The sequence below is a fragment of the Oncorhynchus mykiss genome, chromosome 4 (assembly GCF_057628025.1).
Source record: "Oncorhynchus mykiss isolate SJ-2025 chromosome 4, ASM5762802v1, whole genome shotgun sequence".
NCBI classification, from domain to species: Eukaryota; Metazoa; Chordata; class Actinopteri; order Salmoniformes; family Salmonidae; genus Oncorhynchus; species Oncorhynchus mykiss.
Window position 1 is genome coordinate 55,083,022 of NC_143025.1, and position 15,511 is coordinate 55,098,532.

General features: G+C 44.7%; 1 protein-coding gene across 2 annotated transcripts; it reads right to left on the minus strand.

Moving 5' to 3' along the window:
* Nucleotides 1-820: 820 nt before the first annotated feature.
* Nucleotides 821-14,999, minus strand: LOC110521989 (creatine kinase B-type). Of its 2 annotated transcripts, XM_021600020.3 has the most exons (8): nucleotides 14,660-14,999; nucleotides 13,704-13,908; nucleotides 12,402-12,556; nucleotides 12,012-12,144; nucleotides 11,140-11,311; nucleotides 3,713-3,836; nucleotides 3,236-3,425; nucleotides 821-1,221 (listed from the first exon to the last, which is right to left on the minus strand). In XM_021600020.3, the coding sequence occupies exons 2-8, from the start codon at nucleotides 13,894-13,896 to the stop codon at nucleotides 1,043-1,045; spliced, it is 1,146 nt and encodes a 381-aa protein (XP_021455695.1). In that variant the 5' UTR covers nucleotides 13,897-13,908; nucleotides 14,660-14,999; the 3' UTR covers nucleotides 821-1,042. The 2 variants fall into 2 exon arrangements, with proteins under 2 accessions (XP_021455695.1, XP_090088429.1); XM_090232303.1 differs by lacking the exon at nucleotides 14,660-14,999 and having other exon boundaries at nucleotides 13,704-13,987.
* Nucleotides 15,000-15,511: the final 512 nt, after the last annotated feature.

Below are 15,511 nucleotides of genomic sequence, written 5' to 3' on the forward strand. Positions count from 1 at the left end.
GTCATGTTTGGTTTTATTGTAATCAACTGGTTTGTTTGTACCACAACCAAACTTCATGGGTCATTTCGGGAGACGTATTGACTGAAAGAAACCGATTTGAAGACAATGACATCGTGCACCTATGATATGACCGCTGTTTCGTTGATTGACTGTATTTTAACCCAATGACCACTGATCGTCTTGAAATCTAGCTGGGTGAGCATTTAGACCAGCATTTCATAAACCTCTGGAAGAGGTGACATGCTGCAGTATGACTGGTTTCACATGTCTCCAGTGTTAAAATGGAGCCTAACCAAATGGCTTACTCATTTACATTGCACCATTCTCTAATTTACAAATTAATAAGCTCTATTGCTATTCAGGAAAAGGGTAGATGTTCAACCCGTCAGTTCCAAGAGGAACAACGTTCAAAGTTTGTAAGGGGCTTAATACAGTTGTATTCCAGCCACTAGGGGGTACTCTGGTGAAGCCCATGGGAAATAAACTATTTCTTTAAGTTGGGGAGAGTAAGAAAGAAAAAAACTAAATGGCTGTTACCTGTGCTGAAATGATTGAAAGGGAAGTAAACAGTACTTTTCGCGGTGTAGTTTAAATGATAAGCTCATTGGAAGGGTAACAATTGCACAAACGGTGGTACACTAAGGGAATTCAGTCAGAATACAATGCATCTATAGACACCATGCATTTGATTTGCGTCAGAATTTCCCTTTGTCAATTGAGCTACAGTAGGCAAGTGTAATTAAGCACGGAAAAAGTATTAGAAATGACTAATTCATGACACAATGTCAAAACAAATAACTTGCTCAAAGTGACAAAACACATTCCATGGGCCAAAGATACTTTTATTTCAGGTGTTAATAGCCATCTGCAAAAAGATTGCATTTGATACAAAATCCTTCATCACACAGATGAACTCATCTAACTTGTGCCACTAAACGTGTCGGGCAGAGTGCATTTTCTTGATGTAGTGAAGATTGTTTATGGAGACAAGGGGGAGATATTGGTGACGAGGTAAGAGGTTAGAAGGTTTGAGAGAGTGTGTTCACTTCTGGTCGGGCATCAGGTCGTTGAAGGACTGGCCGCTCTCCAGACGCTTCTCCATCTCGACGAGGGTCTTGACGCCGTCGACAACCATCTGCACCAGCTCCACCTCGGAGAAGCCCAGACGGTCTGCGTTGGAGATGTCGAAGACACCGCCTACTGCTGCAGTGTCCACACCACCTGGAGGGGGGGGGGGGGCGGTACCAAAGAAAAGCTGAGCCAAATGGTGCTGATACGGTTGGCTTCTCCGCAACTAGGGGTGATAGGCCAATCCTGCTCCTGGAGAGCCAGTGGGTATGCAGGTTTTAGTTCCTGGCAGCCCTACTTTAATGCCTTTCAGCTACTGTAATCTAAGTCCTGGGGGCTCCACAAAATGTTGCATATGCACAAAACACAAATATGCATGCTCCAGTTCACTCAAAAGTTAACATTTATAACATGGAATTTGACGTGAGAATGTGCTTAGCGTCCTGCAGACTTTAGACCAGGGGTCCCCAACTGGCAGCCCATGGGTGGTTTTATTTGGCCCCCAAGTTCTGAGAAGACACTTGCATTGTTGGACATAAGACTAAAAACAAGGAAATCCACACCAATTGATTTAGATTTTGTAAACCTGTTTAAGTACTCCCACACAGACGTGATCGTGTACAAAATGTAAGCAAGGTTTAAAATGATTGTTAGTCAAATATTGGGGTTTGGGCTTGCAGTCTACAAATGTGTAATTATGTTCTGGCTACCCCCAACCAAAACCCACTAAGTTTTTGCCCATGGCTGAATCTAGTTGATGATCCCGCTATAGACCATGTGTATGCACAGTTTCCAGTGGTTGAAGTATTGCATTGCAAGTAGCCTACCATTTTGTGCAAGTGGGGGATATGACATGCTTATTGATAAAAAATAAACAGGCAGCCTTAAGATGCAATCATTTGCCATTCGTGAAGATACATTTTTCACATCTCTGCATTCATTTCCATAATAAATGTACCGTTGTTTCATACTCGAAGTAGCCTAAAATGCCTACATTAAATTGGACTCACTTTACAGTAGTAAATATTTGAAACACTGTCTTAAGTATTTAGCTCCATCCAATCGAGCGCAGTTTAAGGGTAGAACAGAAGGTTCACCTTCTCAACTTACATTTTAGGGTACTGCACATCTTAACCTACTGGAATTGCAAATGTTTCAAGTAAACAATTTTCATAAATATAAATTGTCATACGCTTTAGCCTACAACAAATTGCCATGGGCACCCCTCATTTAAATTGGGTCTGATAAGCTATTATTTGAAGTGTTCTGCTCTATGCATCAGAAAAGGGAGTGTGCGTTATAACAGTAGAATGTAAATGAACAAAGATGACTTTTTGCTTTGAAGTGTGTCGACTACCACTAAGTAGGCCTACTGTAGTTTAACATAGACAATGTTTCAGAATTTGCAGGCAGTGCAGCATATTTAGGGTCGGGAAAAACAACACATGTTTACAGGTCCAACAATTTGCAAATCGTTTTTTTTCAGAAACTTCCTTGGCCTAATTCCAACACCTCCAGAGAGACATTTGATGTAGTTGGCCATTGCCTTTAGAAACTTTAGAAACAGCAAATAAGGGCTGTGTTGTCACCATAAAAAAGGGAAAGATGGGCATTTCAGGTAGTGTTTTAATGCTTGTTCACGCATGCAGTTTCAGGACAAGTCTGATTTATGACGGGCGTAAACTAAGTTTATAAATCTCTATATTTTTTGTATGTGTGCAGTCTTTTCAGAAGTGGTGCACAGTTATGAGGCCCGAGGAGCAGCTACTTAGCCAAAACAGGAGTAGGGCTGACCAAATTCCGGCAGCAGTGTAGCTCCCCAGGAGGAGAGTTGGCCATCCTGGCCCTATTCAGTGGACAGTTAACACTTTCCACTAGGTCTTATCCACATTTAGGAGAATTGCAGCCACAGTTACAGCCAAAGGTTTAGAGGCATGTTGGATTAGTATAACTGTCAATTTAAGTACATATATTCCAATTCAATTAAAACATTAACATCTTGACTGCACAATGTTTTACCAGCCTACAGTAACAACCATTGGTTAATAAATCAAACGTAGAGAGACTAGTCCAGATCTGCTCGACATTCACTTAATCCCAATAGCTGCTAGACAGAATGTCCCATCTACATTTCCTAATAGAGTTCGCATATTCAAAATGGACGTACCTGTGCCACGCTTCTGCAGCCTCAACCTCTTGAGGACCTCGCTGAACTTCTCGTGCTTGCTCATGTTGGGCAGCTTGACGTGCACACCGGCGCGCAGCCCCGTGCCCAGGTTGGAGGGGCAGGTGAGCACGTAGCCCAGGTGCTCGTTCCACATGAACTCATGGCCCTTGTCCTTGAACAGGCTCTCAATCTGAAGTGGTCAGAGGAAACAGTGAGGTAAGGGACCAAAGGTTAGAAGTCGTGTTGAGAAAGCAACTGCAGTGTTGGGGGACTGTTTAAGTTAAACGTTTCCCCCAGTTTTTGCAACAGTTTTTGAAGTGCCATTTTGCATAGTAGACTCACAAATTGACTGCATTCAAATGTGATTAACCCCAGCAATGTAGTTTGCACATGTTCTTTAACATTACGTTGTAGAATTGAGCCTTGGGCTTAACATATTTGACACCCTAGAAAGCGGAGTGCACGTCACACACACACCTTCGTGAGGCCTGTGCAGAAGCGGTGGAACACCTCCTTCATATTGCCGCCCTTCTGCATAGAGATGACCCGCAGATGGTCCTCCTCATTCACCCAGACCAGGAAGGTCTTGCCATCATTGTGCCTGTCAACAAAAACAAATCTACATATTAGTTCAACATTGGCTGGAATGAGACGCAATTATGCATAACGATCATGTTTACTCTCACTGAAGGCACCCTCCAGCTGGTACTCCAGTGTAGGGTGAAGTTAGTCATAGACGCCGATCTTGGGTAGATTAAAGATCCTAGATCTGTACCTAGAGGAACTTCGACCCAGAGCCTCCTTTAATGACCCACAGAGAACATAACTGCATCTCACTATTTTAGAGCAGGGCACGCCAAGCTGGTTCCTGGCGAGCTAACATCCTGTAGGTATTCACTCACCCTAATCTAGCACACCTGGTTCTAATAATTAGATGACTCATAATTGGCATTTGACCAAATATCTGCAGAAGGGTAGCTCTCCAGGAACAGGGTTGGAGAGCCCTGCTTTGGAGTATGTAATGTGGATTGTAGAATCGTAGATGGGGCCTCAAGTAAATTTTGACCATTGAAGAGGTCAACTAGCGTCCATTTTATTGGCACATGCACCTAAGACAACAGGTGTAGGTAGACCTTAGTGAAATGCTTACTTACGAGCCCATAACCAACAATGCATTTTAAAAAATACAGATAAGAATCAGAAAACGTTATGAGTAATTAAAGAGCAGCAGCAAAATAACGATAGCGAGACTATATACAGAGTCAATGTACGGTGGCACCGGCTAGTTGAGGTAATACTTCCGTAACACTTCCGGCGCCGACAGAGATGGCCGCCTCGCTTCGCATTCCTAGGAAACTACGCAGTGTTTTGTTTTTTACGTGTTATTTCTTACATTAGTACCCCAGGTCATCTTAGGTTTCATTACATACAGTCGAGAAGAACTACTGAATATAAGATCAGCGTCAACTCACCATCAGTACGACCAAGAATAGGTTTTTTGCGACGCGGATCCTGTGTTCTGCCTTTCACCCAGGCCAACGGAATGGATCCCATGCAGCGACCCAAAAAAACGACTCAGAAAAAGAGGGAAACGAGGCGGTCTTCTGGTCAGACTCCGGAGACGGGCACATCGTGCACCACTCCCTAGCATTCTTCTCGCCAATGTCCAGTCTCTTGACAACAAGGTTGATGAAATCCGAGCAAGGGTAGCATTCCAGAGGGACATCAGAGACAAACGTTCTTTGCTTCACGGAAACATGGCTCACTGGAGAGACGCTATCCGAGGCGGTGCAGCCAGCGGGTTTCTCCACGCATCGCGCCGACAGAAACAAACATCTTTCTGGTAAGAAGAGGGGCGGGGGCGTATGCCTTATGGCTAACGAGACATGGTGTGATGAAAGAAACATACAGGAACTCAAATCCTTCTGTTCACCTGATTTAGAATTCCTCACAATCAAATGTAGACTGCATTATCTACCAAGAGAATTATCTTTGATTATAATCACAGCCGTATATATCCCCCCCCCCCCCAAGCAGACACATCGATGGCTCTGAACGAACTTTATTTGACTCTTTGCAAACTGGAATCCATTTATCCGGAGGCTGCATTCATTGTAGCTGGGGATTTTAACAAGGCTAATCTGAAAACAAGACTCCCTAAATTTTATCAGCATATCGATTGCGCAACCAGGGGTGGAAAAACCTTGGATCATTGCTATTCTAACTTCCGCGACGCATATAAGGCCCTGCCCCGCCCTCCTTTCGGAAAAGCTGACCAGGACTCCATTTTGTTGATCCCTGCCTACAGACAGAAACTAAAACAAGAGGCTCCCGCGCTGAGGTCTGTCCAACGCTGGTCCGACCAAGCTGACTCCACACTCCAAGACTGCTTCCATCACGTGGACTGGGACATGTGTTAACAAAATTGACGAATACGCTGATTCGGTGTGCGAGTTCATTAGAACGTGCGTTGAAGATGTCGTTCCCATAGCAACGATTAAAACATTCCCTAACCAGAAACCGTGGATTGATGGCAGCATTCGAGTGAAACTGAAAGCGCGAACCACTGCTTTTAATCAGGGCAAGGTGACTGGTAACATGACCGAATACAAACAGTGCAGCTATTCCCTCCGTAAGGCTATCAAACAAGCTAAGCGTCAGTACAGAGACAAAGTAGAATCTCAATTCAACGGCTCAGACACAAGAGGCATGTGGCAGGGTCTACAGTCAATCACGGACTACAAGAAGAAATCCAGCCCAGTCACGGACCAGGATGTCCTGCTCCCAGGCAGACTAAATAACTTTTTTGCCCGCTTTGAGGACAATACAGTGCCACTGACACGGCCTGCAACGAAAACATGCGGTCTCTCCTTCACTGCAGCCGAGGTGAGTAAGACATTTAAACGTGTTAACCCTCGCAAGGCTGCAGGCCCAGACGGCATCCCCAGCCGCGCCCTCAGAGCATGCGCAGACCAGCTGGCCGGTGTGTTTACGGACATATTCAATCAATTCCTATACCGGTCTGCTGTTCCCACATGCTTCAAGAGGGCCACCATTGTTCATGTTCCCAAGAAAGCTAAGGTAACTGAGCTAAACGACTACCGCCCCGTAGCACTCACTTCCGTCATCATGAAGTGCTTTGAGAGACTAGTCAAGGACCATATCACCTCCACCCTACCTGACACCCTAGACCCACTCCAATTTGCTTACCGCCCAAATAGGTCCACAGACGATGCAATCTCAACCACACTGCACACTGCCCTAACCCATCTGGACAAGAGGAATACCTATGTGAGAATGCTGTTCATCGACTACAGCTCGGCATTCAACACCATAGTACCCTCCAAACTCGTCATCAAGCTCGAGACCCTGGGTCTCGACCCTGACCTGTGCAACTGGGTACTGGACTTCCTGACGGGCCGCCCCCAGGTGGTGAGGGTAGGCAACAACATCTCCACCCCGCTGATCCTCAACACTGGGGCCCCACAAGGGTGCGTTCTGAGCCCTCTCCTGTACTCTCTGTTCACCCACGACTGCGTGGCCACGCACGCCTCCAACTCAATCATCAAGTTTGCGGACGACAACAGTGGTAGGCTTGATTACCAACAACGACGAGACGGCCTACAGGGAGGAGGTGAGGGCCCTCGGAGTGTGGTGTCAGGAAAATAACCTCACACTCAACGTCAACAAAACTAAGGAGATGATTGTGGACTTCAGGAAACAGCAGAGGGAACACCCCCCTATCCACATCGATGGAACAGTAGTGGAGAGGGTAGCAAGTTAAGTTCCTCGGCATACACATCACAGACAAACTGAATTGGTCCACTCACACAGACAGCATCGTGAAGAAGGCGCAGCAGCGCCTCTTCAACCTCAGGAGGCTGAAGAAATTCGGTTTGTCACCAAAAGCACTCACAAACTTCTACAGATGCACAATCGAGAGCATCCTGGCGGGCTGTATCACCGCCTAGAACGGCAACTGCTCCGCCCACAACCGTAAGGCTCTCCAGAGGGTAGTGAGGTCTGCACAACGCATCACCGGGGGCAAACTACCTGCCCTCCAGGACACCTACACCACCCGATGTTACAGGAAGGCCATAAAGATTATCAAGGACATCAACCACCCGAGCCACTGCCTGTTCACCCCGCTATCATCCAGAAGGCGAGGTCAGTACAGGTGCATCAAAGCTGGGACCGAGAGACTGAAAAACAGCTTCTATCTCAAGGCCATCAGACTGTTAAACAGCCACCACTAACATTGAGTGGCTGCTGCCAACACACTGACACTGACTCAACTCCATCCACTTTAATAATGGGAATTGATGGGAAATGTAAATATATCACTAGCCACTTTAAACAATGCTACCTTATATAAATGTTACTTACCCTACATTATTCATCTCATATGCATACGTATATACTGTACTCTATATCATTGACTGCATCCTTATGTAATACATGTATCACTAGCCACTTTAACTATGCCACTTTGTTTACATACTCACCTCATGTATATACTGTACTCGATACCATCTACTGTATCCTGCCTATGCTGCTCTGTACCATCACTCATTCATATATCCTTATGTACATATTCTTTATCCCCTTACACTGTGTATAAGACAGTAGTTTTGGACTTGTTAGTTAGATTACTTGTTGGTTATTACTGCATTGTCGGAACTAGAAGCACAAGCATTTCGCTACACTCGCATTAACATCTGCTAACCATGTGTATGTGACAAATACAATTTGATTTGATTTGATTTAATATGTACATGTAGGTAGAGCTATTAAAGTGACTATGCATAGATGAGAGAACCAGTGGTGTAAATAAGGGGGGAATGCAAATAGTCTGGGTAGCCATTTGATTAGCTGTTCAGGAGTCTTATGGCTTGGGGGTAGAAGCTGTTTAGAAGCCTCTTGGACCTAGACTTGGTACTGCTTGCCGTGCGGTAGCAGAGAGAACAGTCTATGACTAGGGTGGCTGAAGTCTGACAATTTCTAGGGCCTTCCTCCGACACCGCCTGGTAGAGTTCCTGGATAGCAGGAAGCTTGGCCCCAGTGATGCACTGAACCATACACACTACATTCGGTCGGAAGCAGAGCAGTTGCCATATCAGGCCTTGATGCAACGCTCGATGGTGCAGCTGTTGATCTGACCCATGCCAAATCTTTTCAGTCTCCTGAGGCGGAATAGGTTGTCGTACCTGCTTCACGACTGTATTTGGTGTGCTTGGACCATGTTAGTTTGTTGGTGATGTGGACGCCAAGGAACTTGAAGATCTCAAACTGCAGCCTCGATGAGAATGGGGGCATGCTCAGTCCTCTTTCCTGTAGTCCACATTTTTTTAAACCTTTATGTAACTAGGCAAGTCAGTTACGAACTAATTCTTATTTTCAATGACGGCCTAGGAAGATTTTTACCTTCAGCTCAGGGATTCAATCTTGCAACCTTCCGGACCTTACTAGTCCAACACTAACCACTAGGCTACCTGCCAACCCTTTGTCTTGATCACGTTGAGGGAGAGGTTGTCCTGGCACCACACGGCCAGTTCTGACCTCCTTATAGGCGGCCTTGTTGCGGTCAGTGATCAGGCCTACCACTTGTCGTCGGCAAACTTGATGGCGTTGGAGTCGTGAGTGAACAGGGAGTACAGGAGGGGACTGAGCGCGTACCCCTGAGGGTGCCCTGTTGTGAGGATGAGCATGGCGGATGTGTTGCCTACCCTTACCACCTGTGGGCAGCCTGTCAGGAAGTCCAGGATCCAGTTGCAGAGGGAAGTGTTTAGTCCCAGGGATCCTTAGCTTAGTGATGAGCTTTGAGGGCACTATGGTGTTGAACGCTAAGCCGTAGTCAATGAGTAGCATTTCTCAAATAGGTGTTCCTTTTGTCCGGGTGGGAAAGAGCAGTGTGGAGTGCAATAGATATCGCATCTGTGGATCTGTTGGTGCGGTTTGCAAATTGGAGTGGGTCTAGGGTTTCTGGGATAATGGTGTTGATGTGAGCCGTGACCAGCCTTTCAAAGCACTTCATGGCTACAGACGTGAGTGCTACGTGTCGGTAGTCATGTTACCATAGTGTGTTCTTGGGCACAGGCAATAGTGGTGTGGTGTGCTTACATTATGTTGGTATTACAGACTCGGACAGGGAGAGGTTAAAAATGTCAGTGAAGACGCTTGCCAGTTGGTCAGTGCATGCTCGCAGTACACATCCTGGTAATCCGTCGTGCTCTGTGGCCTTGTGAATGTTGACTTGTTTAAAGGTCTTATATCGGCTGCAGAGCGCGTGATCACACAATCTTCCCGGAACAGCTGGTGCTCTCATACATATTTTAGTGGTCTTTGCCTCGAAGCGAGCATAGAAGTAGTTTAGCTGGTCTGGTAGGCTCGTGCCACTGGGCAGCTCTCAGCTGTGCTTCCCTTTGTAGTCTAATGGTTTGCAAGCCCTGCCACATCCGACGAGCGGTAGAGCCGGTGTAGTACGTTTCAATCTTAGTCCTGTATTGACGCTTTGCCTGTGATGGTTCTTCGGAGGGCATCGGTTAGAGTCCTGCTCCTTGAAAGTGGCAGCTCAGTGTGGATGTTGCCTGTAATCCGTGGCTTCTGGTTGGGGTACATACAGTCACTGTGGGGATGATGTCATCGATGCACTTTATGAAGCCAGTGACCATCCGAAAGAATCCCAGAACATATTCCAGTCTGTGCTACAAAACAGTCCTGTAGCTTAGCATCTGCTTCATCTGACCACTTTTATTGCGCTTGCCAATGGTGCATCCTGCTCTAATTTTTGCTTGTAAGCAGGAGCATAGAATTATGGTCAGATTTACCAAATGGAGAGCTTTGTATGCGTCTCGGTGTGTGGAGTAAAGGTGGTCCAGAGTTTTCTGGTTGCACATTTAACATGCTGATAGAAATTTGGTAAAACGGATGTAAGCTTCTTTGCATTCAAGTCCCCAGCTACTAGGAGCACCGCCTCTGGGTGAGGGTTTTCTTGTTTGCTTATGGCAGAATACAGCTCATTCAATGCTGTCTTAGTGCCAGTCTCCTCCTCTGGTGGTATGTAAACAGCTATGAAAAATACAGATGAAAACGCTAGGTAGATAGAGCATCTCATAAGCTCATAAGACCACACTACCTCAGGCGAGCAATAGCTTAAGGCTTAGATAACGTGCACCAGCTGTTTACAAAAATACATAGACCACCTAGTCTTAAGAAGACGCCGCTGTTCTATCCTGCCGGTACATCGTATAACCAGCCAGCTGTATGTTGATTGTGTCATCGTTCAGCCACGACTCCGTGAAGCATAAGAGATTAGTTTTGATTGTCCCGTTGGTAGTTTAATCTTCCGCATTGGTCATCAATTTTATTCTCCAAAGATTGCAGATTTGCTAGCAGAATGGAAAGAAGTGGGGGTTTATTCAATCGCTTACAAATTCTCAGAAGTCAGTATGCCCTCTGGCCCCTTTTTCTCCACACTAATCACGGGGTTCTGGGCCTGTTCCCGAGAAAGCAGTAAATCAGTCGCGTCGGGCTTGTCAGACAGGACAAAGAATATTCTGCCAGTCCGTGGTGAGTAAAAGTGATTTTCGGTCACAAGAGACGGTAGCGGCAACATGTACAAAATAATTTTTAAAAAGTTGCAAATAATGCAAATAAAGTAAACAAAAACAACTGGTTGGGGACATGTAAAACGTCAGCATTCTCCGGCACCATTTTATCCTTTACTGCACTTTCGCGCCTTCCTTAGTGAACACCGACACACCATGGGAGGAATTCACTAGAAAAGCTGAGTGGCAGGAGAATGCCAGACCAAGTCCCTTTATTCATGTACCATCATGAAAGGAAAAGGAAGCCATTTGACGTCTACATGGAGAAAACTCTGCGGTGGTGCCCGGGGAACTCACCAGATGCCCCTGCCGTCAGGCCAGTCACGGCCCATCCCGGACGCCAACAGCAGGGGGGACACGGGCTTGTCAAACAGGAAGTGGTCGTCGATCAGCTGTTGCTGCTCATCATCTGTCATGTTCTTCAGGGCGTAATACTGGCCATTGAGGTCCCCATCCAGTGAGGCTAGACCTGCAAAAAAACGAGAACGTCAGTAAAACAAGCCTACATGAGTGGTCATCCTTTTTCACCAACTATGAGAATTGCATATTTGTAAGGATTAGGCCAACAATCAAGCAGTTATATTTTTTTCAAAGTGGCAATTTCAGTTAAGGATTCAATTACAGTGGTGTAAAGTGCTTAAGTAAAAATACTTTAAAGTACTACCCAAGTCATTTTTTGGGTTGACTGCTTTTACTTAAGCTACACTTTCTGCCTCTTATCTGGCAGACTCACTAAACACAAATGCTTAAATGATGGCAATCTGTAAATAAAAATTGTACTGACTGGTTTGCTTAATATAAATAATTCCAAAGTCCTTATACTTTAGTATATTTTAGCAATTACATTTGCTTTTGATACTTAAGTACATTTAAAACCACATACTTTACTCAAGTAGTATTTTACCGGAAGACTTTCACTTGAATCACTTTCTATGAAGGTAGCTTTACTTTGACAATTGGGTACTTTTTACACAACTGCCATTATATAAAACACATCTGGAATAATTAAGTCTTAACCAATGCCAGTCAAGAGCAGCAAGTCAATTGCAGTGTGGCATGACTTCAATAGTCTAATTAAGACAGTTCCACGCAGTGCTGTCAGGGGGCGTGTCACAAAGGGCATGCAGCAGGACTCAAGGCATTGAAGAGGACAGGGCTTGGTTACGCACTTTCGATTGCCATGTTCTCAATGGCACGTCGCTCCCCACGGCTGCAGTGTGGGGGGAGGCAGAAGCCGCGGACACTCCTGCCAGTTCGCACTCTGGAGCTCAGGACGAAGTTGGGGTCCAGGTCATCCCCACCCTGCCAAAACAACCGGCGTGTTAGCAATTAGCATGAAAGCTAACAGGTATGGACATTTGATAGCGACTAAACCAGGGTTGGGCTACATGGAGGTTTGACAATAATGGGTTGTGTGGCCATTATGCCCAATATGGATTTTCATGGACAAATTAATTTCCCAAATAGTTGTTGACTCATGTAGGACAACCTTGGGAGTGTGTATGTGGTGAACCAGGGTGTGAGGCGATTCAGAGTGTGTGGACATTGTGTGCCTTTACCACAAGGTTATCTGGGTTCAGGTCGGTCTTGTGTTTGTCTGAGGGCTTGTATCCGCCGTGGCGGTCTTCAATGATGGGGTCCAGCAGCTCCTTGAACACCTCGTACGTCTCCTCGTCTCCGGCCACACAGCCCACTGTCATGATGAAGGGGTGGCCTTGAATAAAACAGGGACAGGGTGAAGGAATAAAATACCAGCCAATGGTGCCAACAGTTGACATCATCCAAGTGAAAGTTTCACTGACAGAATGCAGTTGGTCGACAGTAATTGGTTTAGGAATTGTATTTAAAATTGGTCAGCTGTGCCAGCAGTCACATTGGTCTTAGTTCCAGTAATAGCTTTAGCCACCCTTCAGATGCAAGCTGTCAGAATAACACCATCTACACTGAAGCCATTGAGCATTAATACAAATTTGGGTTGACATTCATAATGCTGTACATGTTCTGATTAAGAAAAATGTTACTTTGAGGTGACTAAGGTTTGCAGCAGACCTGGGTTTAAAATGTCATTTAAATACTTATTTTCTGTGTATTTGAGTATTTTGAAATACATGTATTTAAGATACTCCCAATGTAGGGCCCGAGTATAAAAATATATATATATATATATATATATATTTTTTTTTTAAATGCATGCCAATACACATTCCAATATTCAACTACTTATATTTTCAAATAAAAAAATCTATATGCTACTACTCAATGTGAAAGTATTTGAAATAGTATTTAAACCCAGGTCTAGTTTGCATACCGTTACACATCCTCAGCTGGTTGCCGCTTACACTGGATGTTGTAGTAGGGCCTCACAATAGACATTATCAAATTAAAGGCCTACATTACAATTCAAAGTCAGTAATTCCGCTGTTAAATGGACATGTGACCCAACAACCGAGGGGAATAAAATGCAAGGCATCAATTTAGCCTGTAATGTCACCTGCAGACAAATAGTGGACTTGACCTTGCTCAACAAAGATCGTCGGTGATGCTGCTGTGACAACTTGGAATAAATTGGTGTATGGCCATGGGATCCCATGTCAGTCCTAATGCATTGATTGTTAACTGGAACAATGCGCTCGACAGGGCCACAAATAATGAATTCCTATTATTATACTGAACATTGCATTAGTGGCCACATCACAGGCACTTGGTAACAAGGTCAACGTTTCCACAGCGGAGGTTTTTCACTCCGTACATGGCTGACATTGCAAAATCCAAGCATCGGATGAGTGGGTAGGCTATAACTCGCCCTCTCGACGCGGCATAAAACGGTTTAGGACCAACGTAGGCAAACTCGGGCTGTTTACCTGGGTTATCAATTCCAGTTTGAATGACATCATCCACGGTAAATCCACTTGGAGTCTCTTTGTCCCGCAGGTTGGCGTACATCTCTGGGGTGAGCACCTTGGCCATGTGGTTGTTATGTTGGCTGAGGTCGGGGTACTCCTGCTCCGCGGAGTAGCTCATCTTCAGCTTGTTGTGGGTGTTACCGAAAGGCATGACTGCGTTCACCTGTGCGCAAGGATGAAACGATGAGGTGTCAGTGGCCAAGAGCCTAGACCCGGCAAAATGGAATAACTAATTGGAACAGGGTCTAAAAAGACTTGAGAAGTCACTGTACGCAATTGTGACGCAGTGGTCGGCTATTTCGACACCTGGTTTTGAGGTAGCAAACAAATTCCTGCCATTTGCGTGCCAATTCCTCATAATCTGAGAGGGTACACGCAACATACAATCGGTGCCCAAATATAGCAATTTATTTTCTCTAAAATATAAAAATGTCCAACAAAGGGAATGCATATTCATCCACGTTAATCCAAAATATGTCGGTTACAGTGCGAGGCAATACTGTTCACATTAGTCACATGCGTGATGTCCAGCACCAGATAAGACCTTGCAGATAGACCACGACCTTGCGGTCTCTTCCGTGTAAACGGCTATGCCAAACGGAAAATTACCCCTCTACACTAGTTGACGATTTTAACCAGGGTGAAATATTGTACATGTCAGTTCGATTTAATCGTTTTGAGTGGAACCAAATCACTGACGTCTCCCCATTTCTCTAGGGTTAGATGCGCTTTCCCGAGATGCTGTCTAAAAATACCCGTCTTTGTTCAGCCTATATTCCAAACGTTTTGCCATTATCATATAGCCTATTTAACCAATATATGTATTAAATACAAAGTACATTAGACACCCAACAGTTCTGCAAATATGATGACATACTTATGCATTTATACAAAGTAAAAAATAAATCACCTACCGTAGGACGTTTTTCTTTGGGAAAGACACACCAAAACTAATAATGGTGTCCGGAATGAATCAGCTTCGCTAGGTTTTTATATGCCAGAGGAGCTCTCATCTGATTGGATACTATTTAAAGTTCATTCATCCTATTGGAAATGGGAATAACGCAATTGCATATAGCGTCACTGCTGCGATTTAACAGCCGACACCTCTCAGATCAAGTGGTGCGTTCCTTGACAGATCTCTTTATTGACAACAGTAAGAGAGAATTGAATGGTACCAGTGGCTACATTCCATTTATCCGCACTGGGATGAATGGATATCGATTCTCCTAGTAAGCCGGAATGTCACCACACACAGAAGAACCCTGCCCTGCTCATTTAGCAATGTCAAATATGTTAATATGGTCCAATGGGCTTCAGGTAGCCTATACATAAGCTAAAATGTCGGTCTGTTTCAGGCGAATGTCGTTGTTCTTTATGATGATGGGAACATTTAGTGGCCTATTTTAATGTATATGAATAATGTTTTATTTTCATATTCCAATGCTTTTGTGTGGCTCATTTGTAATGCCATTTTAACAATAGGCATATTATATGCTCCATGGGGCTTATTTCTCCCCCCACAAAAAAACTGAGGTAAAAATAGTTTCAGTTTGGATATTCGATGGATATTCGCCTGCAGTTTTCCTTACCTGCACCAACAGCAGTTAGGGACCGTCAACATAGTGACAAATCAAATTTTTCAAATTTCATTTTCTATTTAACCACTACTCCTAAAACTTTAAAACCTGTTTCTAGCTAACCCGATGAAATAGACACACATTGCACACATTTTTTGTTGTTGTTGATTTACATCTCGCACTATT

Bases quoted from the DNA above. Each gene is read 5' to 3' on its own strand.
- LOC110521989 (XM_021600020.3), bottom strand. From the start codon at position 13,896: ATGCCTTTCGGTAACACCCACAACAAGCTGAAGATGAGCTACTCCGCG. The intron at 12,145-12,401 runs GTAAAGGCACAC...TTGTTTTGGCAG, and splicing joins TGAACCCAGATAACCTTGTG to GGTGGGGATGACCTGGACCC. The intron at 1,222-3,235 runs GTACGTCCATTT...CCCCCCCTCCAG, and splicing joins GCTGCAGAAGCGTGGCACAG to GTGGTGTGGACACTGCAGCA.